This window comes from Corvus hawaiiensis, chromosome 24, assembly GCF_020740725.1.
Source record: "Corvus hawaiiensis isolate bCorHaw1 chromosome 24, bCorHaw1.pri.cur, whole genome shotgun sequence".
Lineage (NCBI taxonomy): Eukaryota > Metazoa > Chordata > Aves > Passeriformes > Corvidae > Corvus > Corvus hawaiiensis.
In genome coordinates, this window is record NC_063236.1 from 1,952,819 (window position 1) to 1,976,552 (window position 23,734).

The 23,734-nt window shown below is 62.3% G+C and overlaps 4 protein-coding genes across 8 annotated transcripts; 2 read left to right on the forward strand and 2 right to left on the reverse strand.

Annotated features, from left to right (window-relative positions):
• The first annotated feature begins 2,882 nt into the window (after positions 1–2,882).
• DAZAP2 (DAZ associated protein 2) lies at positions 2,883–9,254 on the forward strand. The gene is made up of 5 exons (XM_048328327.1): positions 2,883–2,931; positions 5,626–5,661; positions 6,390–6,502; positions 6,769–7,005; positions 7,925–9,254. Exons 1-5 carry the CDS (start codon positions 2,883–2,885, stop codon positions 8,051–8,053), a joined length of 564 nt encoding a protein of 187 aa, XP_048184284.1. The 3' UTR covers positions 8,054–9,254.
• LOC125337752 (small cell adhesion glycoprotein) lies at positions 9,088–13,272 on the reverse strand. 5 transcript variants are annotated; one of them, XM_048327824.1, is made up of 4 exons: positions 13,173–13,272; positions 10,291–10,363; positions 10,131–10,205; positions 9,088–10,048 (listed from the first exon to the last, which is right to left on the reverse strand). In XM_048327824.1, exons 2-4 carry the CDS (start codon positions 10,319–10,321, stop codon positions 9,882–9,884), a joined length of 273 nt encoding a protein of 90 aa, XP_048183781.1. In that variant the 5' UTR covers positions 10,322–10,363; positions 13,173–13,272; the 3' UTR covers positions 9,088–9,881. The 5 variants fall into 5 exon arrangements, with proteins under 5 accessions (XP_048183781.1, XP_048183779.1, XP_048183782.1 ...); XM_048327822.1 differs by having other exon boundaries at positions 10,291–10,487; positions 13,173–13,196; XM_048327825.1 differs by lacking the exon at positions 13,173–13,272 and adding an exon at positions 12,824–12,913.
• A 320-nt stretch (positions 13,273–13,592) lies between these two features.
• BIN2 (bridging integrator 2) lies at positions 13,593–19,465 on the reverse strand. Its single transcript, XM_048327809.1, is given in 12 exon segments — positions 13,593–13,796; positions 14,120–14,870; positions 15,135–15,217; positions 15,493–15,568; positions 16,083–16,168; positions 16,267–16,374; positions 16,453–16,548; positions 16,983–17,014; positions 17,017–17,076; positions 17,782–17,836; positions 17,949–18,029; positions 19,349–19,465. Coding segments are annotated over 12 exon segments (1,614 nt in total). The 5' UTR covers positions 19,427–19,465; the 3' UTR covers positions 13,593–13,688.
• LOC125338013 (chymotrypsin-like elastase family member 1) lies at positions 19,425–22,805 on the forward strand. The gene is made up of 9 exons (XM_048328328.1): positions 19,425–19,494; positions 20,540–20,687; positions 20,921–21,125; positions 21,223–21,323; positions 21,573–21,698; positions 21,784–21,920; positions 22,181–22,326; positions 22,409–22,558; positions 22,673–22,805. Exons 1-9 carry the CDS (start codon positions 19,425–19,427, stop codon positions 22,688–22,690), a joined length of 1,101 nt encoding a protein of 366 aa, XP_048184285.1. The 3' UTR covers positions 22,691–22,805.
• The last annotated feature ends 929 nt before the right edge of the window (positions 22,806–23,734 follow it).

Here is a 23,734-nt window from a genome sequence, read left to right on the forward strand (position 1 = left end):
GGGGGGACACGGGACAACACAGTCCCAGCCCCTTCCTCCCCCCCCCCCCCCAAAGGTGGGGACCCCCCCTGCCCCCCCATCCCTGCACTGCTGGGGCTCTGAAACACCCAGGGAAGGTCCCCCCCACCCCAAAACCACCCAAACGAGGGGCTCAGGGGGGCTGTGGGGGCAGCCCTGGGACAGTGCCCCCCTCTAAGGGGTGCTCAGCCTCCCAAACCCTCACAGCCTTCCCCCCCCCCCCCCCCCCGCTGTTCTGGAACACCCCAAAATGCCCTTGGACACCCCCTCCCCCCAGCCTGCCTTTGCCCCTCAAACCCCGCTACCCCCCTGAAATTCCCCTGACCTGCCTTTCCCCCCCAAATCCCACTGCCGCCCCTCTGGGGGTCCCAACAGGACCCCAATAATGCCCTGCCCCCCTCTGCCCTGTTCCTCATCTCCTGCACCCCCAAAACTCATCCCCCGAATTCCTCCTGCCCCCCCACCCCGGGCAGTGCCCCCCTTTCCCTGTCCCGGGGCTCTCCAGTCCACTCTTCCCATTTCCCTGACCCCCCCAGTTCCGGGGTGCCCCCAGGGACCCTCACTTCGCCGAAGTCCCCCCTGGCACCCCCCTAATCCTCACCACCCCCCATTCACTGCGTTCGTGCCCCCCCGTTCTCCCCCAATGTCCCCCCCCAGACCCTCCAAGCCTCTCTCACTCCCCCGCCCTCCCCCCAACCACCTTTGCCCCCCAAATCCCGGTGCCCCCCCCCCCCCCCCCGGGGTCTCTTTGCCCTCCCCGGGCAGGACCCCAAAACTGTCCTCACTCCCCACCCCCGTGTCTCCTCTCCTGCACCCCCAAACCCCACCCTCCCGCACCCCAATCCCTCCTGCACTCCCCGTGCACCCCCCCCCCCCTTTTCCTCTCCAGCCGCTCCTCCCCCTTCCCTGCACCCCACAACTGAGGGGTGTCCCCGGGGACCCCCACTTAGCCGAGGTCCCCCTGGCACCCCTCAGCCCCCATTCCTGTGCCCCCCAACACGTGGCGTCCTCCCAGTTTCCCCCGTGAACCCAGCGCCCTCCTCCAAGCCCCTCTGCCCCACAACCCCCCCCCCCCCAATCTGTCCTTCCCCCCCCAAATCCCCCCTTCCCCCCTTCGACTCCCCCCTGGTGGTCTCGGCAGGACCCCAACAACGTCCTGCCCCCCTCAGCACTGTTTCTCGTCTCCTGCACCCCAAAATCCCTCCTGCCCCCCTCCCCCCCCGGGCAGTCACCCCCTTTCCCTGCCCCGGAGCTCTCCAACCCCCCCTTCCTGGCCCCCCCCCCCCCCCCAATTCCGGAGTGCCCCCAGGGACCCCCCTTAGCCGAGGGCCCCCCGGCACCCTCAGCTCCCGTTCTGGTGCCCCCCTGCCCCCCATGTGCCCCCCCTCAGCGCGTGCGTGTCCCCCCAGTTCTCCCCAATTCCCCCCCCAGACCCAGCGCCCCCCCCCAAGCCCCTCTGCCCTCCCCCCCCCCCCGAACTGTCTTTGCCCCCCAAATCCCGGTGCCCCCCTCGCCTCTCACCCCGGGAGTCTCTTTGCCGTCCCCCGGGCAGGACCCCAAAGCTGTCCTCACCCCCTGCCCCCTCTCCTGCACCCCAAACCCCACCGCCCGCACCCCAATTTCTCCTGACACCCCCCCCCGCCCCCCGTGCACCCCCCCCGGACAGTCCCCCCCCTTTCCCTGCCCCGGGGGCTCTCCAGCCCCCTCTTCCCCCTTCCTTGCCCCCCCCCAGTTCCGGGGTTCCCTCAGGGATCCCCCCTAAGCCGATGTCCCCCCTGGCACCCCCCTAATCCCCCCCAGTCCCCACGCTCCCCTCTGCCCCCCCCCTCCAGTGCCTGCGCGTTTCTCCCCAGTTCCTCCCAGTTCTCCCCAGTTCTCCCCCCGGCCTCACCGCCTCCTTCCAAGCCCCTCTGCCCCCCCCAAATCTCCCCTGACCTCCCTTTCCCCCCCCCAAATCCCGGTGCCCCCCCCGCTGTCCCCCGTTTTCCGCCGTTTCTCCCCTCCCCGCCCCCCCCATCGCTCTTTATCATAAATATATAAATTATGCTAATTACGCCATTGCATATTCACCGCGCCGGGCCCGCCGCCCCCCGCCCGCCCCGGCCCCGCACTCACCGAGCCGGGGGTCGGGGGTCCGGGGGCGCCCCGGGGGGGCCGGGGGGGCCCGGGGGGGTCCCCGCCGCTCGCGCCGCTCCCCGCGATCTGCGGTCGCGACGGCGGCGGCGGCACAAAGGGGCGGGGGGGCGGCGGGGGGGCGGCCCCGGGACCCCGGCCCGGGCCCGGGGGGGGTGGGGGGGGGGCGGGGGGAGCGGCGGGGGCTGGTTATGGGGGGCTCGGTCCCGCGGGGGTCCCGGAAGGGGATTTTTGCCTCTTCCCGGGGTTTTGGGGCTGCTGCGTCATGAACATAATTTATGCGCAGGCCGCTGCCGCAGGGGCGCTCCCGCCCGCGGCCGCTGGGGGCGCTGCGAGCGCCGCCGCAGAGACCCCCGGGACAGAGACCCCCGGGACCCCCGGGACAGAGACCCCCGGGACAGAGACCTCGGAGACCCCCGGGACAGAGACCTCAGAGACCCCCCGGGACCCCCGGGACAGAGACCCCCGGGACAGAGACCCCAGAGACCCCCGGGACAGAAGACCCCGGGACAGAGACCCCCCGGGACAGAGACCTCAGAGACCCCCCGAGCCAGAGACCCCCGGGACCCCCCCGGGACAGAGACCCCCAAGAACCCCCCGGGACACCCCCTAAAAACCCCCGAGCCAGACACCCTCCGGTTCCAGAGACCTCCCCGAAACCCCCCGGGGCCAGAGAGACCCGAGAGCCAGAGCCCCCTCCAGAAGCCCCCTAAGAGCCAGAGACTCCCGAGATGCCCCAGGGCCAAAAGACCCCCCCCGAGGCAGAGACCCCCTACCAGAGCAGAGGGACACCCCAGAGCCAGAGCCTCCCCGAAACCAGAGACCCCCCAGCTGCAGAGCCCTCCTCAGCCCTGGGACCCCCAAAACCAGAGACCCTCCCCAGCACCTGAACCAGAGCCCCCCTCCAGCCACAAGACCCCCAAATCAGAGGTTCCCAGCCCAGAGAGCCCCCAAAACCCCAGACCCCAAAGTGCCAGGACCCCCCCAAACCCCAGATCCCCAATCCTGGACCCCCCCAAAACCCCACACCGCCAATTCCAGACCCCCCCAAAACCCTGGACCCCCAATCCTGAAGCCCCCCAGCCCCCGAAGTGCCAGGATCCCCCCCAAACAGGAGGGGACAAAGGGGACAAGGGATGGGGGCGGGGGAAGTGGGGGACGAGGGCCAAATATTAATGACCCCACAGCCAGACCGACCCCTCCTCATTAATAATCATTAATATTCATTAACATTCTAATTAGCCCAGGTGCGCCTGTTATTGGCGGCCACGGCCCAATTCTGCCCGGTGCATTTGCATATGCGCTGCCATGATTATGAATATTTAATACGAATCGTTAATACCTACAGCTAGTTAAATCCCGGGCTCATTTGCATACATTTGCATAGCGCTAATAGATTGCATACGGGGAAAGGAAAACAGCTCGGGTGGGGGGGCGGATTTTAATTAACAAAGACTCAGCTGAGGGGGGGCCTTGGGGGCCCGGAGGGGCACTAATGAGGGGCTGGACGAGAGTGGGGTCCCTAAACGGGTCTGGGGGTTTAGAGGGGGAGAGGGGTCCCTAAGCAGGGTCTGGGGGGAAGAGGAAGGTCCTTAAGCGGGTCTGGGGGTCCCTAGCCGGGGTCTGGGGGGGATAGAGGGTCCCCAAGGAGGGTCCGAGGGTCCCTAAGCGGGGTCTGGAGGGAAGAGGGGGTCCCTAAGGGGTCCTGGGCTATCTTAGCGGGGTCGGGGCAGGGCTGGAGGGCACGGGGGGTCCCCATGGGAAGGTCTGGGGGGTCCCCAAGCCACGTCTGGAGGGTCCCTGAGCGGGGTCTGGTCCCACTTTGAAGATAAATATTATTTTTTCAATTTCTCTGCATTTTGAAGGTGAGGAACATTTCGTCCTCATTAATTATTCATGAGCAGCCCCCCAGCAGGGAGGCTCGTTTGCATATTCATGCGCCAGCTGCTACATTATTCATGAGCGGCTCGCTCGGATTTGGGGATGGAGCTGGGTGAAAATGAGGTGGGAAAGGAGAGATTTGAGTCCTGAAAGTGGGGGCGAAATGAAGGGAGAGGGAGCAGGAAAATCACCCCAAAAGGGGGCGGAATTTTTAACTTTTAGGGGGAATTTTACACTCCAAGGGGGCTCTTTAAGGACGTAGAGATATATGGATTAATTTATATATATATGGATTATTTTATATATAGCTTTATATATGTGATGCAGGTTATATTTATATTTTATGCACTATATATTCTCTTATTTTATCAGTATTTGCTGTGTTTTTTTACAATTATACTATATATTGTCTGTTTATATAAATCTTTATTTCTTGGCATATATTCATATGATACTATATATTATATTTTATATTTATAGATTGATGCATAATTATACGCTATTTAATATTAATATATTATTCTATTAATTAATACAATGTTTTATTAATACTTATACTATTAATATTTATTCTTATATATTATACATTATATACTACATTAATATTTTATTAATATTTATTATTTGCTATTTTTCTATATTACTATAGTATGCACTATATATCCCTAAAGGTTTTATAGATATTTTAAAAATACTTATTTTAACTGTATTTGATGTTAAATTCTCACCCATTTATGCCCAAATCTAGAACGCTGTTATTTTATTATCGGTATTTGCTATTATTCGCTCTATTTGAGATCTATTCAATTTTCAAACGCTATTTTCCACCCCCGCTCCGTGCCCAGCCCCGCTTCCCCCCGCACCTGCACCAGGTGAGCCCCTCACAGTCACACCTGGGCCAGGATTTCAGGATTTTGGCCAACTCCACCCCAAATCCAAGGAATATTGTGACACCTCCGCCCCTCCTTCAGCCCCCGAGTGCCACAAAACACGCGAGAAAAGGGGTTTTTTATTCCCCAGGGGTTTTTATTCCCTCCTTTCCCTGCGGGTCCCCTGTGCAGGTGCGGGAGGAGGGAACGGGGGGAGGGGCAGAGGCTGCCCCGTGTCCCCCCCCGGAGCCTCTGGGCAGTTTTGGGGGCTCGGGGGGACCCGCTGCTCACCTGCCCAGGGGTCGGGGGGCACCCTGGGGCCAAGGGGGCCATTCGGGGGTCGCCCCAAAAAGGAAAGGTTCAGGGGACCCCCCGTCACCTCCAAACCCCGCTTAGGGCCCCCCCAGCGCCCCCAGACCCCGCTTAGGGATCCCCCTCCCTCTGAGCCCTCCCAACCCCTGCCTGGGGACCCCAAGACCCCCCCAGACCCCGCTTAGGGACCCCCCCCTCTCCTCCAGCCCCTCAGTTGTGACCCCATCCCCCTCCCCGGGACACCCCCCTCACCCTCCCTCCATTTCCCGCGGCCCCTTTAAGAGCGCGCGGCCCCCGCCCCGCCCCCGATGACGTCACGGCGCTCGCTTCCTGCCCCGCTCCCTGCCCTGTCCCTCACCCCCCCAGCGGGCCGCCCCCGCCTCCGCCTCCGCCTCCTCCTCCTCCCCCGCCGTGACTCCGGGAGCCGCCGCCGCCATGAACGGCAAAGGCAAGGCCGGGCCGCCGCCCCCCGCTCCCCTTCACCGGAGTCCCCCGGCCCCCTCCGGGAGCGCCGTCCCGGGGGCGCGGCGCCTTTAAGGGCTCGTGACGGCGCGGGCTGGGCGGGGCCGCGCGGGGCTGGGGGCGGGGCGAGGGTTGCCATGGAGACGCGTGCTCAGCCTCGCTTTGGCCCGGGGGCGGGGCTGGGAGCGGGGTGGGGGAGATACCATGGGAGGGGCCGGGGGGGGGCGGCTGATGCTTTGGGGGGCAGTGGGGGGAGATACCGGGGGGGGGGCACTGATAGCGGGGGGGGGCACTGATAACGGGGGGGGGGGCACTGATAGCGGGGGGGGGCAGTGGGGGGAGATACCGGGGGGGGGGCACTGATACCGTGGGGGGGGCAGTGGGGGGAGATACCGGGGGGGGGGGGGACAGTGATAGAGGGGAGAGGGGGGCACTGATACCGTGGGGGGGGGGGGTGGGCACTGATATCGTGGGGAGGGGGGCACTGATAGCGAGGGGGGTGGGCACTGATAGCGGGAGGGGAGGGGGGCACTGATACCATGAGGGGGGCGCACTGATGCCACACGGGGGAGGGGAACGGGGACGCCAGTGCCATGGGGAGGGGGGCACAGGGCGCGGGGGGCGATGCCTTTTCCAGGCAGGGCAGTTTCCTGCTCAATCCCAAACCCTCCAGCTCCTCCATCCCGGCTCTCCTGACCCGTTTCTCCCCCCCAGGGCCGTTCCCAGGCCAGCCCTCGTTCCCCGGCCTGGCCCCCCCCGGGTACCCCCAGGCTCTGCCCCTGCCGCAGCCGCCCCCCTACTTTGACCCTGCACCTGCGTACCCCGAGGTAGGTGGGACCCCTGTCCAGAGGGGCCCTTTACCCCTGGGACCCCTCCTGCTCATCGCCCCGGGGGAGCCCCAAAGCTCACCTGGTTCCCCTGGGCAGTGACACCCTCCATAGCCCAAGTGACCCCAAAAGCCCCGTCAGAGCCCAGCGGTGAATCCCAGGTGATTCCCTGTTCCCGCAGGCAGGTGAGAGCCCCCCGGGTGCTGGATGCACACCTGGCTGTGGGATAACACCTGCCTGACCTTGCTGACTCGGCGTTTTTTCAGCTCTACCGTCTCAGCTTCGTCCCCCTGGGCGCTGCCAGCGTCCCCCCCGTGTCCCCGGCGTACCCAGGTGCGTCCCTGTACCTGCCCCTGGCCCCGCCGGTGCCCGTGGGGGCCCTGGGCTCCCCCGTGGCCTATTTCCCGCTGGGACAGGTGTATCCGCCGGGATCCGCGGTGCTGCTGGAAGGGGCATTTGACACCGGAGCCAGGCTGGGGACAGGGGGCAGCGGCGGCATCCCGGTGAGTGCAGGCGGATCTGTGGGATCTGGGGTTGGGGGGGAAGGTCTGGGACAGGTGGCACTGGCAGCATCGCCGGCAGTGCAGGTGGGTGCACACAATGGGGGGATTTGGGTGGGGAGGGAGCAGAAGATCACCTGTCCCTGGCCCAGGGGAGTCCCAGCCCCATCCCAGCTGGCCTTGGGCACTTCCAGGTGGGATTGGGGATCGCAGGTGGCTCTGGCTCACAGCCGGGCCGGGCGTGGCCAGTGATGCCCAAACCCTTGGCCACCTGACCTCACCTGTCCCCACACCTGAGCGTGGCACTTCCTGTGAGCTGGGGAGGGTCCTGCTCGCCTGGTCCCTGCTTCCCCAGACTCCCTTGGCTCCCCTTCCCTGGAACCTGAGAGGTTCCTGCTCCCCTGGAATTCCCACCTGTGGCTCGTGGACAGGTGGAGAGTGTGTCCCCCAGGTGACAGCACAGGTGACAGCACAGGTGACAGGTGTCCCCCAGGTGTCCCACAGGTGACAGCACAGGTGACAGGTGTCCCACAGGTGTCCCACAGGTGTCCCCCAGCTCCCAGGTGCTGCAGGTGTCACAGGTGGGTCAGGGCTGAGTGTCCCACCCCCGGCCGCTGTCCCTCAGCAGGGTTTGGGGACACTGTTGTGTCCCCACAGCCCACGGGGGTTCGTGCCCGCCCTGGGTGTGACACCAACCTGAGCTGTCCCGTTTTGTGACAGTGACCTCGTCTCTCTCCTCCTCACATGACACTGACCGCGGCTGTCCCCTCCTGTGACAGTGACATCAGCTCTCTCCTGTGGCATAACCTTGTCCCCCGCTCCTGTTGTGACACTGACATTGCCTGACCCATCCTGTCGTGACAGTGACCTCGGCTGTCCCCTTGTCGTGACAGTGACCCGTCCCTCCGTTTGTGTCTTGCAGCCGCCGCCCGCCGGGTGCCCCCCGGGTGCCCCTCCGGTGCCCGTCCCGCCCGGAGCCGCCGTCCTGCTGCCCCCACGCAAGGGGGGCTTCGGCCTGGGGGGGGCCGGGGGTGGCTTCAGCCTCTGGTGAGGGGGGGCCGGGTTTGGGGAGCCCCCCCCGCCCATCAGCACCTCCCCCCGGTACCTGGGGAGCCCCAAAGGCCGGAGAGGGGCCCCCCCGCAGGTGACATGAGCGGGTGATGGGGGGGGGGGGTCCCGGGGGGTTCATTCACAAATTAGGGTGAGCTCAGCCCCGCCCTTTTCTCATTTACACGAAGCTCTAATTAATTAACGGCCTAATCACGCCCTGGGGAAGTGTTTCCCCTTCCACTGCCCTCTTGCCCCTGTTGAACCCATCCGGGTTTCCCTTCCTTTTGGGAAAGGTGGATTTTGGGTAGAAAACAGGCAAAATCTCCTCCCCATAAGCGAAATTCCCTCTCCAGAGGCAAAAATCCCCTTCCCAGCAGTGGGAAGGGCACCTGAGCCCTTGCTGGCCTCACTCCAGGGGTCCCCCCTCACTCTCTCCCACCTTTCTCCTTCGGAAACGTTTATCCTGGGATTTTTTAACCCGCTCCAAGTAACCTTGGATTGTTTGCACTTCAGCTCTAATCAAAGCCATGACCGGTGCCAGGGCCGTGCTGCAGCTCCCGTGGGATCATCCCATTCCAGCTAGAACCAGGTTTAACCGATGCTTAATTAGCAAACGCTTGGTTTTAACTCAAACCTGGTGTTTTCACACCCAGATTCCTTAAATCCCAGAGGCTGGTTTCCATCTGTCCGGGGGCGTGTGGGAACTGTCAATTAACACAGATCCGCTTGGATCAGGGACTGTTTGGGAATGGGATCGTTTGGGAGGAGGGTTATCAATGGGTTTATCAATGAGTTGCTTATCAGCGGGTTTATGAATGAGTTTTATGAATGGAACGTTTGTAGACGGATTTTTATGAATGGGATGTCTGTAAATGGGATGTGAATGAGTTTATCAGTGGGTTTATCAGTGACTCATGCGTGCATTGGTAACCAAACCTCCACAAGCTGAGGAGGAACATTTCAGGGATCCTCAATCGGGTGTTTTTCTTCTTTTTGGTTGTTATTTGATGAAAAAGGAGCTCAGATTCGACTCTGTTTTATCTTAGTATTTCACTTTAATCTGAATCCGTGTCCTGTGTGTGTGTGTGACCATCCCTGACTGTTCCCGAGCTCAGCTCTCGGACTCTCTGTGCTGCACTGAACTTGTGGAGTTTTTATACTAAAAACCAAAAATAAAATAAAGATTATTTTGAAAATTTAAATGAAGTAACAAATTTCTATCGGGCCTCTGAGAACCCTTTTGGCTGCTGCCAGCCGGCAGTTTCCTCACTTCTTTCCTTTTTCCTGCTGGGCTGGGAACTTCCTTTTTTGGGGTTGTTATTTCAGGGGGGCTATTTGGGGTTTTTCCTGCCCTCGGGCACCCACATATTCCTTCCATGGTTGGCTTCATAAATTAAGGGAAAAACGAAATGAAAAACCAAAATCAGCCTCAACTTTAGGCAGAACCCCAGCTCCAGGGAATTTAGGTAGATCACAAGCTCCAGGAGATTCAGGCAGAACCTCAACCCCAGGGGATTTAGGCAGGTTTCCAATTTAGGTGGATCCCCAAATCCAAGGAATTTAGGCAGAGCCCCAACTCCAGAATTTAGTCAGATCCTAACTCCAGGGAATTTAGGCAGATTCCCATCTTAGGAAAATCCCCCACCTCCAAGAAATTTCGGCAGATCCTCAGCTCCAGGATATTTAGGTAGACCCCCAACTCCAGGAAATTTGGGCAGATCCCAAATCCCCGATGCCGGGGAATTCAGGTAGCATCCTAACTTCTGAAAATTTATGTAGACCCCCAACTCCAGGGAATTTCGGGACCTGGGTGAATCCCAGGTGCGTCCTTAGATAAAATATTCCTCCTTCTCCTTGGCCGGAGCCTCCTCGGCCCGCGGGGCCACGTCCGGCTCCGGCTGCTCGTAGGTGCGGTAGGAGCCCTGGTTCCGGTACAGGTAAATCCCGATCACCACCAGCACCGTCAGCAAGGTGAGGAACACCAGGGTGATCACCACTGCGGGGGAAGCAGAGGGGAGCCCCGGTCAGCCCCGGGACGGCGGCACTGCCCCGGGGCGGAGCCGGAGGAGCGGCCTCACCTGCGATGACGGCGGTGTCGGCGTCCTCATGGCCGGGGGGGGTGGGAGCCTTCCTCAGGTACGGGGTCGTCAGGTCTTCCTCGGGACAGAGGAGAGAGGGAGGGCCTGAGCCAGGCGGAGAAGGTGGGAAGAGCCCGGAAAAGCGGCTCCAGGTGCTCACCTGCGCTCAGGTGGGGTCGCTCTCCCTCCATCGCATCGGCTCCTTCCAGGTGAAGGTTTGGAGTCCTTCAGAGCTGCCAAAAATAGCGATAAAAGCGGTAAATTCCCCACTCACTGCCCCATCGCCTGGGCCCAGGTGGGGCTGAGATCCCTCCTTCCAGTGGCTCCTTCCAGGTGAGGCTCCGGGTTCCTTCGGAACTGCCAAAAATAGGGATAAAAGCAGTGAATTCTCATGAATCTCCCCGAAAGGCTCTGCGCGAGGGGGTGGGGGGGGTGCGGCACCAGTAACGCACTGGTATCACTGGGACTGGGGTCGGAGCCGGGACAGGGAAGGACCAGCCCCTCACTGGATTCCCTTCCAAATTTTGAGAGCTTCAGATTGCTTGAAAGTCCTTGAAAATGCCCTAAATCCGCGGCCGGAGGTCGATGCCGCAGCCGGGACGTGGAATTGCTGGACCCACCTCGGCTGTGCCCGGTGGGGACCCCCGGGACCCCCCAAAGTGTCCCGGCGGTGGCTCCGGCGCTCGGGGCCGGGTGGCTCCGGGGCTCGGGGATTCCGTGACTCAGCGCGGTCGGGAGCGAATCAAATCTCATTTGTTTGTGGTTTATTAGAAAAGAGGAAATCGAGCGGCGGGAGCGCGGCCGCGGGTCGGGAGCGGGGCGGGGCCACGGCCGGGGGGGGCGCCGGGAATTGGGGCCGGGGGGGGCCGGGAATTGGGGAAAAATGAACGTTCGGGATGGGCGGGACCCCGAGCAGGCAATGCCCGGCTCGGGCTGGCACAAGCCACCCACTCATTAAACTCCGTTTTACTTAAAACCAGCTCTGCTTTAAGCCAAACTTCTATTTAAACCCAGTTTTAATTTAAACCCAGCTTTGCTTTAAACCTGGTTTTGCTGTAAGACCAGTTCTGCTTTAAAACCAGCCCTGCATTAAACCTTGCTTTGTTTTAATCCTGTTTTACTTTAAATTTTGTTTTGCTTGAAACCCAGCTTTGCTTGAAACCAAACTCTGCATTAATCCCAGCTTTGTTTTAAACCCGATTTTGCCTTAAACGCAGCTTTGCTTTAAACCCAGCTTTTCATTGAACCCGGTTTTCTTTCCAGCTCAATTTTGCTTTAAACCTGTTTTTACTTTAGTCCCAGTTTTATGTTAAACGCAGCTTTTCTTTAAACTTGGTTTTGCTTTAAACTCATTTTGCTTTAAACCCAACTTTAAGTCCAGCTTCTCATTAAACCCAGCTTTGAATTAGACCTGATTTTGCTTTAAACCCAGCTTTCCTTTAAACCCAGTTTGCTTTAGACATAATTTTGCTTTAAACAGTTTTGCATTAAATCCAGTTTTGCTTTAATCCAGCTTTGTTTTAAACTCGGTTTCGCTTTAAACACAGCTTTGAATTAAACCAAGTTTTGCTTTAAACAGTTTTGCTTTAAATCCAGTTTCGCTTTAAACCCGGTTTTGCTTTAACCCAGCTGTTCATTAAACCCAGCTTTGCTGTGAAGCTCCCCCCAGCAGCGCTGTCCGGGAAGCCACGGGCCTTCCCCAAAGCCAACCACGACCGTCCCAAGGAGCAGCTGCTGCTCCCGGGTGGCTTCAGAGCGGAAACTGGGTCTGACTTCCCCAAAAGAGATCGGGATTTAAGAGAAAAAGAGGAAAAGGCGCCGCTGGATGGAACGGGAGCTGGTCCGAGCCTCAGGGAGGGATTCTTGGGAAGAGGCTGGCACTGCCGGTGGGAAACACAAACCCGTTCTGTGCCCAGCTCCCGAAAAACGGAATGCTGGGACCCACAGCACCCAAAAAACAGAATCCTGGGACTCACCAAAGGTCTAAACCCAGTTTTATCTGAGGAAAGGTTTGATTTCCATCAAACCATCCGTGGTCATGGAGGTGGAGCTCCTCGTGCTCTGTCCGGGGGCAGGGATGCTCCCTGTGGATGGCCCTCGCTGCTCCCGCCTTGGGATGGTGGGAAGGAACTCCCCAAAGCCCAGCGGGAAGGATCCGGTGCTTCCCAGCGCGGAAATCCACGGGGAATTTGGCGGTGCCAGGCCGGGATGCAGCCCGGAAGAGGGGGCTGGCAGCGGGAGTGAATCATCCCCAGCACGCCGCATCCCGATGGATTTCCATGTGTTTTTAAAGCAGGGTTGTGAAAAGCCCTCATCTTCCTCATTCCTGCGCTCCGGCCGAGCGGCTCGAGAGCCGCTCCCGAGGGAACCCAACCCCGCTCCGCTGCTCTGACCCCCAAAACTCCTTCGAGGAGCGCTGGGGCTGCAGCCCCCCATTCCCATCCCCATTCCCATGCGCATTCCTGGTGTCCGGAGGACAGGATGAGCAAACCACCCCCACAGGGATTTTTTATGGGGTGCTTGGCAGTGCCTTCACAGCCCCCCGTTCCCATCCCACTTCCATTCCCATTCCCGGCGGATGGAGGATGGGATCAGCAAACGTCTCCACGGGCTTCTTTTTGGGGTGCTCAGCAGCACCTTCCCAGCCCCCCCTTCCCCTCCCCAGCGGACGGAGGACGGGATTTGCTGCTCACCCTCATTTCTTCTCCGTCACCTTGCCATGATCCCCTGGGATCAGCACTTTGCTCCCCGTTTCCCCCTCAGCTTTCCTGCCAGATTTCCTGTTTTCAGCCTCTCCCTGTGGCAGGATCCGGCCTTTTCCCTCCCCTCCCACCCCAAATCCAGCTGGAAAATGCCCGGCCGAGCCCCGACATTCCGGCTTCACCCCAAACCAGCTGCACAGCCCGGCCCTCACTGCGGGGCTCCGGTGCCTCCGTGTCCAAAACCCCGTGCCTGGCGCACCCACCCCCTCCGAGCCCCCCAGGGAACGAGAATTCCGGGGGGGCATCCCGGGACCCCGGGTCCCGCTCCTCCAGCTCTTACCTGCCGGCACCATGTGCGGCTCCAGGTGCAGGCGTTGCCCAGGTGGAGGCGTTGCCCTTTCCCTACCTCACCTTTCCAGTTCGGCTGAATGAGGATCAACCTCCGGGATTCCTCCTCCGTTAACCCCTCGCTGGCTGCGGAGCCAAACCCTCACCCCGGCGACCGCGAATGGGGCTTTGTGTGGGAATGGGGGAATTCCGGATCACAGGAGGGGAAAATTGGGGTGTTTGGGGGCTTTTTGGCATGACGGCGCATTTTCCGGGAGCTGGTGGAACAGGCTCGACGCCTTCTCCCTGAGTCACGGGTGTTGGAGGGGACGGGAGAGAGTGACAACCCCCAACCCCCCGCACGCAGCCACCCCAAACCCGCCGGTGGGGATCCCCCCCGGACCCCTCCGCAATCCCAGATAGAGATTTGGGATTTTGCCACCTTTTCCACCTTTATTTCGGACGGGACGGGGGCTGGGAAATGCATCCTGGGAATGAATTTGGGGAAGACGCCGCATTTCCCGTGGGATCACAGGGCGCTGAGGAACTCGGGGGGGTCCTGGGGGAGGTCTGCAGCACCTGAGGGATCCCGGCTCGTGTCCTGGCTCGTGTCCTGCTCCGGTGTCCCGGAACAGCCCTGGGAGAGACACGGGGGTGACACGGGCACCTCGTGATTCCGTTAAACCCCACCTGAAAGTGACCCCCCCCCGCCCCATTGCAGCCGCCTGGGGTGGAGATCCCGAGGGGGAACGGCCGTTCCCGGGGCCCGACGCCGCGGGGAGGGGCAGGTCCAGCCCCACCTGCAGCACAGAGTGTCCCCTGGGCCGGGTTTGTCCCCCGGGCCGGCCCCGTGTCCCCACGTCCCGCCCGGGGGTCCCCCCGGCCAGGAATCCCCCTGTGCGAGCTCCCCGCTCCCACCCCTGGCGTCTCCCAGAACTTCCCCACCTGAGTTTTGCCCACCTTTGGCTCGATATCCGTCACCTCCGCGCTGTCCCCGGTGTCACCGCGCTGTGCCGTGTCACCGCCGAGCTGGCACGGCTCCCGGGGACGCGCCGGTGCCGCCGCCGCGGGCCCGAGGACATCGCCGGGGACAGCAGCGGTGGGGGACGGTGGCACCGCGGGACGTGCCTGACCCTCGGCGCTGGTGGCCGTGCTGTCCCCTGCCGTGCCCGTGGCTTTTCCCGGCTCTGGGGACGCGGTGCCGGTGGCTTGGGCAATGGCCTCGGATAAAATCAGTGACGCCAGGGAGGTGGCGATGCCCTCGGGCCCCCCCCGCGCCCCGCTGTCGCCCCCCGGCTCCGGACCCCCGCTGGAGGGGTCGGCCCCCGGCTCCGCGGCTGTCGCCGATGCCTCCCGACCAGGGGACAGAGAGCGGGGGTCGGAGATGGTCTCCGGAGTCTCCTCGCTGGACACCGACACCGTCACCGATGTCTCCTGCTCCGGGGACGCCTTGTCGTGGCCGGGGCCGGGCTCCTCCGTCTCCTCGCTGGACACCGACGCCGTGTCCAGAGACCCCCCGCTGGCGGGCGAAGCCGGGGGGGGCCCGGGGGAAACAGCCCCCAGGTCCCCGTTGGAGGTGGCATCGGTGGCAGCGCTGTCCTCGCCGGGGGACCCCAGTGTCACCTCCGCGTCCACCACGGGCGCCTTGTCCGGGCAGGGGAACATGGCCGGGGGGCTCACGGGCGAGGAGATGACCAGCGAGCGGCGGTTGCTGGGGGGGGAGGACACAGAGGGGTTCAGCTTGGGGTGTCCCCAAGCGTCCTTGGGGTGTCACTGGCCCAGATTGCAGGTGACGCTGCCCCATCCAGCGGGACCCGGATTAACTCCCCAGGACCACCAAAAGCACGCTCAGCCCCTCTTTGGCGGACGCCCACCCGCCCCAGGGCTTTGGGACTGGACTCCATCACATTTGTGGGGGTTGGGGGCGATTTGTCCCCTTAGCCCCCGCCGTCCCCTCAGCTCCCCCAGGTGTTACCTGGGGACACCTTTGATGATGAAGACCTTGCTCGAGTGCTGCTTCTCCAGTTTGCTCATCACCTCGTACAGGTCTCGGTTGAGCTGGGGACGGAGGACACAGGAACACTTCAGGGGGCCCCCAGGTGCCCCTCATCATCCGGGGGCTCAGCAGGGCCCCCAACACCTGAGGACACCCCGAACACTCTCGGGCTGCTTTGAATGAATTAAATGAAGAATGAGGACTCTGGGGGTGTGGGGGGCAGCACCGGCGTAGCCACCTGGGGACACCTGGGGGGGGCCTGGGGAGGCCTGGGGACACTTGGGGAAGTCTGGTGCTGCCAGGGGGTGGGGGAGGTGTTTTGAGGTGCCCTCCCCACCTTGCTCATCTCCTTGTAGAAGACGTCACGGAGGTTGGAGATGTTCTGGAAAATGGTGACGTAGCAGGCGATGCGGCTGCGGGGGGACACCAGAGGGGTCTGGGGGTGCTCACCCACGTCCCACCCGCATCCAACTCCGTGGACCCCACAGGGAAGGGGGATGGCCCCCTCAGGGCCACCCCAGGGATGCTGTGGAGTTGCCACCTCCCACTGTCACAGGCCCCCGTGGCCAATGTCCCCCAGGATCCCCGATGTGTCCCCAGGGTGGACTTTGAGGAGAGACCCAGGCCAATTCTTCCCTGCCATGGGGGGAACTCACCCTCCCGATGGCACCTGTGCCCAGCCCGTATCCCCAGCCCCACGATGTCCCCCTGCCCCTGCAGAGTCCCCCAGCCCCACGATGTCCCCAGCCCCCGATCCGTGATGTCCCCAAACCCTTGCGATGTCTCCCAGCCCCGTGATATCCCCAGCCTGGCAACCCCCACCGTGACCTCCAGCCCCAGGATGTCCCAAATCCCTGCAGCGTCCCCCCAGCCCCCGAATGTCCCCGAGCCCCCGCGATGCCCCCAGCCCCTGTGAGAGCCCCATACCTGCCGTACAGGACCGGCAGCTCCTCCCGCAGGTCCCTGTTCAGGTCCTCAAACACCGCCTGGGCTTTGTTGAACTCCTCCTCAGCCTGCGGGGAGGGACACGGGGGGGCCGTGGCTTTGTCCGCACGGCCGGGGGACTGTCCCCACATGGGGACTGTGCCGGGGGGTCCCAGGGGGTCCCAACCTTGGCGATTTTGGCCTCATCCTTTTTCTTGGCGCTCTGCAGAGCCTCCAGGTGGTGCCGGGCACTGTCGTAGTCCACGAGCTTTCGACCCCGCTTGGCGATGCGCTCCTGGGGGGCGACAGGTGAGCCAGGACCCCCCCCCCGTTCCCCCTGTCCCCAACCCCGCCCGGCCGCGCAGGGGGGCACCTTGAAGTCCCCGAACTGAGCCAGGTAATTCTCCATGAGCCGCAGGGCTTGGTCGGCCAACTTCGCCTCGTAGTCGTCCCACAGGAGGTCATTGCTCTGGGGGGACAGGGACAGAGGTGACACCCGGCACCCTCCAACCCCCCCGGACAGGGACAGAGGTGACACCCGGCACCCTCCAACCCCCCCGGACAGGGACAGAGGTGACACCCGGGACCCTCCAACCCCCCCGGACAGGGACAGAGGTGACACCCGGGACCCTCCAACCCCCCTGGACAGAGACAGAGGTGACACCCGGGACCCTCCAACCCCCCTGGACAGAGACAGAGGTGACACCCGGGACCCTCCAACCCCCCTGGACAGGGACAGAGGTGACACCCGGGACCCTCCAACCCCCCCGGACAGGGACAGGGACAGAGGTGACACCCGGGACCCTCCAACCCTCCCGGACAGGGACAGGGACAGAGGTGACACCTGGGACCCTCCAACCCCCCCAGGCTTCAAGGGGACCCTTGGGGACACGCCGGGCTCACGTCGGCGATGGCTCGGAGCTCCTCGTGCCCGTCCACTCAGGGCTGTAAATCTCCTGCAGCGTCTCGGCCACCTTGCGGGAGCTCTCGTGCATCACTGGGGGCACAGAGAGCGGCCATTACCCCTTATCGATTATTTGTTATCGCTATTAATTAATTCGTTGTTGCCTGATGTTATTTATTAGCCCGGGTATGTTGTTCTAAATTATTTATTTTCTCTTTTTTATCCCAGATATAACACATATATCCGATAGATGATATATGTATTATCTGCTTGTTTTCTATTTAATATCCCATATATAATATATATCCCATATATATCTATTTATTACCTATTATCCCACATACAGTATTTTTATTATTATTGTATCTTTAATATCTCTTTAATATCTATTATTTATATTTTTATTATCTCTCTGTTACTTTTATCTCTTTATTATCCCATGTTTTTCATATATGAGATATAAATCCATGTTGTATATCTCGTATATGTAAGATATATACTATATATCTCATATATAATATATTTATTATCTATTATCCCACCTACAGTATTTTTATTATCTATTTTCTCTTTATTATCTATTTGTAGCTTACCATCTATTTATCCTCAATATTTCTTTCGATTTATTATTTCTTCTGATTTAATAATGATTCTTTATTAATAATCGATTTATTATGAGCATGATTTATCTCCTCTGATATTCCTTATTATTATCCCGGCTCACAGACCCAGCGAGGCTCCCCCCGAGCCCTTCCCTGTTCCCGGGTTTTCCTGGGACGTTTGGGGTCGGTCCCGCACCTCTCACGGCTCCCACGAACCCCTTGAGGTCCTTGTAGAGTTTGTGCCCCTCGTTCTGCAAAACACGGCGGCGAGGAGGGGTCAGGGCTGTCCCCGGGGCTGGGGGGGCACAGAGACCCCCGGGCAGGGTCGGGGTGTCCCCAGTGTCCCCGCTGTCCCCCTGTCACCTGCTGCAGGTGGAAGTTGTAGGCGCTCTGCTCGAACTGCTCGTCTTTGGTTTCCACCGTTTTGCCCAATTTTTGCAAAACCTGTGACGGAGAGAGAGGGGAGGAGCGCCCACCACACCCCGGGGTCACGGGGCTGTGCCCCCCCAAAACCCCCTGAGGGGCTGCCGAGGATCCGGCAGGGCAGGATTTATGTGGAAATGCAAAATTTCGGTGGGTCCCCCAGTGCTTTTGTTCTTTTCAGGAAAACAGTGAATTTTTGGGTGCCAACCCATCCCTCCCGCCCCCCCCAAACCCTATGGGTGCAGTCCTGTGCACCCCAAAACACCCTGAGCCCCGACTGTGGGGCACAGGGGACACCATGAGGAGGATGAGGAGGGTCTGAGGCTGAAGGAGAGGGGAGAGATTTGGGGTGTCCAGGCTGAGCCTCCTGGGAAGAGGCTGAGTCTGGACTGGGACAGTTTTGGGGTGACCAGGAAGCGATTCAGCCCCCCTGGGAAGAGACTGGGCCAGGCATGAAGGAATTTTGGGGTGCCCAGGAAGAGGGTGACCCTCCGGAAAATGACTGAAGCCAGATGGGGGGAAATTCAGGATGTCCAGGACAGGATGATCCGCCCCCCCCCCCCCGCCCCCAGAAGAGGCTGGGGCCAGGCAGGAGGGACTTTTGGGGTGTCCACAAAGAGCTTGATCCCCACAGGAAGAGGCCAGGGCTGGGAGCAGGGAGCTTTGGAGTGTCCAGGAAGAGGTCGGGGCCGGCCGGGAGGGAGATTTGCGTGTGCGGGAAGCAGCCGGAGCCTGGCCCGGGATGATTGAGCCCTGGAGAGCCCAATTTAGCACCGAGCCCTGGCCAAGAAACCCGGGAAGGGAGGGTTTGAGGGGGGGTCTTTGTGTCAGCCTAAAATGGGAGTCACGGCTGCTTTTTTGGGCAGAGAAAAGGAAAGAGCCCCCTCTCCCTCCCCCCGAGGTGCCCCCCTGCAGCTGAGAATTGCCCTGCTCGTGCCGCTTCCGCAGCCCTTCCCCCCATTTCCTGTGGGGCCGGTGCCGATCTCACCAGCATTCCTGGGACCACCGGCCACGCCGGGTCCTGCTGGGCACCGTCACCCCCAGCCAGACCACAGGGACCCTGTGCCATCACCCCACAGCCCCCCCATAACCTCTACAAGGCATTTTGGGTGGAAAACCCCCCATGACTAGAGAAGCCAAAGTATCTTGGGGAGCTCTGGGAGATGCCATCATCCAAAGCCTTGGAGCAACGATGACGTTGACCCAGAACCCCCGAATTCCCACCCTCTGACCACCCAAAGGTGCCGAGCGGTGCCATTTGAGCCCCCTCGAGAGCCCTGTGGTGGGAAAGGACAAATCCAGTAAAAGCTGGGATCTGGGGGTGGGTGACACCTCCGTACCTTCTCCTGGGCGCGGCTGAAGCGCTTCTGGACCTGCCTGGCGAAGAGCCCGGCGCTGCCGCTCCTGCCCTCGGCCATGGCCCCGGCCCGGCCCCGCCCGCGGCCCCGGAGCTGCCGTTGGAGGGTTTTGATGGAGGAAGTTGGAGGCAAGGCCAGGCAGCATCCGCTGCGCACCCCGGAACCCCCGGAAAGGCTCCCCCGGCGCCCGGCACAGGGCTGGGGCACAGGGCTGGGGGCCATGGAGGATCCGGCGCTGGGAGGGATCCACAAGGATCATCGAGGCGGCTCTTGGCCCTGCACAGGACAACCCCAAAAGTCCACAGACAACAAAATCCTAATGCTCAAGACTCTTGTCAGAAAGGTCCCTGACCTCTCGGATCAGGGAATAACCAGAGTTGGAAGGGACCCACAAGGAATATCAAGGTCACCTCTTGGTTCTGCAAAAGACAGCCCCAAAGATGCCCAAAATCCCAGTGTCCAAGAGCGGTGTCCAAGTGCTCCCTGATGTGCGGAATCATGGAACCATGGATATCCTGACTTGGAAGGGCCCACTGGGAATAAAGAAATGTGGAACATCTGGAGTTGGATAAGACACAAGCTGTGTGTCCAAATCTTGGCCCTACACAGGACAATCCCAAAAAACTCATTAATCCACAAATCCCAACTTTTTAGCCCTAAAATGAGTCTACAGCCCTTTGTGCTACAACTGGGGGCTCAGCTTTGAATTGAGGTGTCCCTGCGTGGGGCGGAGCCGTTGCCGCTGTCCCTCGCCGTGTGCCCTTGGTGCTGATAGAACCAACACGGGATCCTTTGGAGATTGTGTCCCTGTGAAATCTCGTGTTTTCCTTGGAGATAAGGGCAGAACGGCAGCAGCGGCTTTTTACTTCCTCCATTTTTCTTTACCTGGGTGAGCCCATGACCCCCGTGGTCCCAAATGCTGTTTGCCAATGCCTGTCCCTCGAGGGCCAAAGTTCCCCCCCTAAACAGCCTCAATGTGGAGTTGAAGGGGTAAAAAAGGACACCGTTTTGGCCAGAACTCCGGGCTTTATTTCAAACCGTGGCGCTGCTTCATTTAGCCCCAAAGTCAGGCCCCGGGGAGGCCGAGCCCCGGCCCTGCTCCAGCGCTGGCTGTGCCGCGGGGGTTGGCGAGGGGCTGGAGGTCGTGCCCCGTTTGTGCCTCGATTTCCCCAGGCCAGCAACGCTGCGGCTCCATTCGGGTGCTGGATCAGACTCTGGGACCGTCCCACAAATCAAGGCCACGGAGAGCCGCAGCCGAGGCCCCCCGGGACCGAGACCGGGACAACCTCGGGACACGGCTCCGGGACACGGGAGCAGGAAGGTGCCGGCGCGGGGCGGCGTCTGCGCGGGAGCCGGAGCCGAGGGACGCTCGGGGTGTCCGTGGGGTGCCTCGGCCTCGGCGCCGTGTGTGCTTTGGCAGAGGGGCCAAGGCCGCTCGCTGGGGCCGCGGCACCTGCTTCCCTTCCCGCGCCTCCTCCCGCGGCCCCGTTAAAGCGCCCGCGGGGCAGCGCCTCGGTGCCGCCGTGGACACCGCGCTCCAGGATGATGCTGCAGCTCGTGCTCCTCGCCGCCCTCGCCCTCTGCGGTGAGTCCCGCCCGGAGCCTTCGGCCTCGGCACCTCCTGACACCCTCCCTGACCCCGCCGCTGGGGACTCACGCCGTCCCTCTGTCCCCAGGGCGCTGCTCCGAGCTCGATCTCGATGGGATGCAGCGGGTGGTCGGTGGGACCGAGGCGCGCTCGCACGCCTGGCCCTACCAGGTGAGTCCTGCCGGGGTCCCAAGGGCGATCCCGGGGCTCTCCTCGCCCCGGCACCCTGCGCTGAGCCCCCCCTGCCCGTGTCTCGCCCCCTCCCCAGATCTCCCTCCAGTATTACTCCGGGGGCAGCTGGCACCACACCTGCGGGGGCTCCCTCATCCGCAGGAACTGGGTGATGACCGCCGCCCACTGCGTGAACAAGTGAGCAGGGCGGGCCCCCTCCTTCCTCTCGGGAAAGCTCCTTTCCCCCAAAACCCTTTCCAAGGAGAAAGTCCGGCCGCCCCAAGCCGCAGCGCAGCCGCCCTTGGAGGGCTTTTGGGCTCCTCCGGCAGGGGCTCCACGGGGCTGTTTCGGGAGCATCCTCTCCCTGCTCTGACCCTTCCGCATCAGCTCACGCTTGGAATGACCGTACTTTGGGGCTGAAGGAGTGTTTTTGCACCTTCCCGGCAGTAACATGAACTACCGTGTGGTGGCCGGCGAGCACAACCTCAACAGGAACGAGGGCAGCGAGCAGATCTTCAGCGTCAGCAAGATCATCGTCCACCCCTACTGGAACAGCAACAACGCGGCCGCGGGGTAAGGCCCGCGGGAGGGGACCTGGGGGAGCCGGCCGGGATCCGGCCCGGGGGTCCTTGTAACATCCTCTCCCTCCCCGCCGCAGCTACGACATCGCCCTGTTCCGCCTGAGCGGCTCCGCCACCCTGAACAGCGCCGTGCAGCTGGCGGTGCTGCCCCAGGAGGGCACCATCCTGCCCAACAACTACTCCTGCTACATCACCGGCTGGGGGCTCACCCGCAGTGAGTGACGGGCTCCCCCCGCCCCAAATTCCCCCGAGGCTGGGCGACGCCGGCAGCCCAGGGAGCTCTCGGAGCGCTTGGCCGCCCCAGGAGGCTTCGCTCGGGGCACGCAGGTGCCCAGCGCCGGCTGGGGCCGCGCCGAGCTTTGGGGGGACGGACGGGGCCGGGGGGCTGGGCGGGGGCCGCGGCTCTGCTTTGGCCGGGCCGTTGCGGGCTCCGGCGGCTGCGAGCCGCCGCTGACCGGCGCCGGGTCCGTGCAGCCAACGGGCAGCTGTCCAGCGTCCTGCTCCAGGCCTACCTGCCCGTCGTGGACTACCAGACCTGCTCCAGCCCGTCCTACTGGGGCTCCACCGTCAAGAACACCATGGTGTGCGCCGGCGGCGACGGCGTGCGCTCCGGCTGCCAGGTCCGGCCCCGCGCCCCGCGCTGCCCCCCGGCACCCCCGGCGCCCCCCGCAGCCCCGGCTCACGCCGCTCCTCGCTCCGCAGGGCGATTCCGGCGGTCCCCTGCACTGCGCCGTCAATGGCCAGTACCAGGTGCACGGCGTCACCAGCTTCGTGTCCAGCCTGGGCTGCAACGTCCTGCGCAAACCCACCGTGTTCACCCGCGTCTCCGCCTACGTCTCCTGGATCAACAGCGTAAGGCGGCCGGGCCGGGCCGGGCCGGGCCGGGGCTCAGCCCCAGCGCTCTCGGGGCACCTCTGCGCCGGCCCCGGCCCCGCGCGGCTCAGCCCGGCCCCTTCTCCCTTCCAGGTGATCGCCCAGAACTGAGCAGAGCGGGACAAGCCCCCGCTCGCCCTCGCCCACGGACATCCCCTGACTCCCCCGCGCCGCGCTCCGGCCTTCTCGCCCCCGAGCCGGGGCCAATAAAATCTCTCTTCCCGTCTCTGTGCCTCGCTGCTGCCTTGTCCCGCGCCCGCCGATCCTTCCTCCTCCGGCCCGGCATCCTCCTCCGCTCCCATGCCCCGCACCATCCCTTGCCCGCCTCCTCCTCCTCCTCCTCCTCGCCCCTCAGGGAAGAGCCCTGGGCAGCAGGAGCCGGCTCCGAGCTGTCGGGGCAGCCCGAGCGTCTGTGAGATGCTGGCAGAGGGGGGGGAAACGCTGCAAATCCCCTTCCTGGGCAGCAAGGCGCATCCTTGGGAATGCGGGGGACACCCAGAGGATACGGGGCCGTCCCATCGCGATTTTCCCTGACACTCGCTCCGTTTCTCTTCCCAAACGGACCTCCTTGGCCATGAGAGATGCCGGGTTCGGGGACTGTCACCTCCTCGTCCCTCAGCTGCATCCTGCGGCTGTGCCACAACCCCCCAGCCCGGGGGCAAACCGCCAGCACCAACGTGCCCCAAACACCCAGTTTACGCCCAAAACAGACGCCGCTGCACGGATCCAGTGGCCCCTGGGGGTTCCTCTCACCCCTTTGTCGTGTCCTGCTGAACAAAACGCCCAAGGACAGCAAGATGGCCCTCCCAGCACCGGGGTGGCCGCAGGAGCGGTGGCTGCACCTGGCACTGCTGAAGCCCCTCGAGGGCTGTGTCCACTTCTGCCCCTCCCAACAAGAAAAACACTTGAGGAGGAGCTGGACCATGTCTGGAGAAGGAAACAGAGCTGGGGAAGGGGCTGGAGCAGCTGAGGGAGCTGGGAAAGGGGCTCAGCCTGGAGCAAAGGAGGCTCAGGGGGGGACCTTGTGGCTCTGCACAACTCCCTGACAGGAGGGGGCAGCCGGGGGGGGGGGGGGGTCGGGCTCTGCTCCCAGGGAACAGGGACAGGAGGAGAGGGAAGAGGGGAAGTTCAGGCTGGACATCAGGAGAGTGGGAC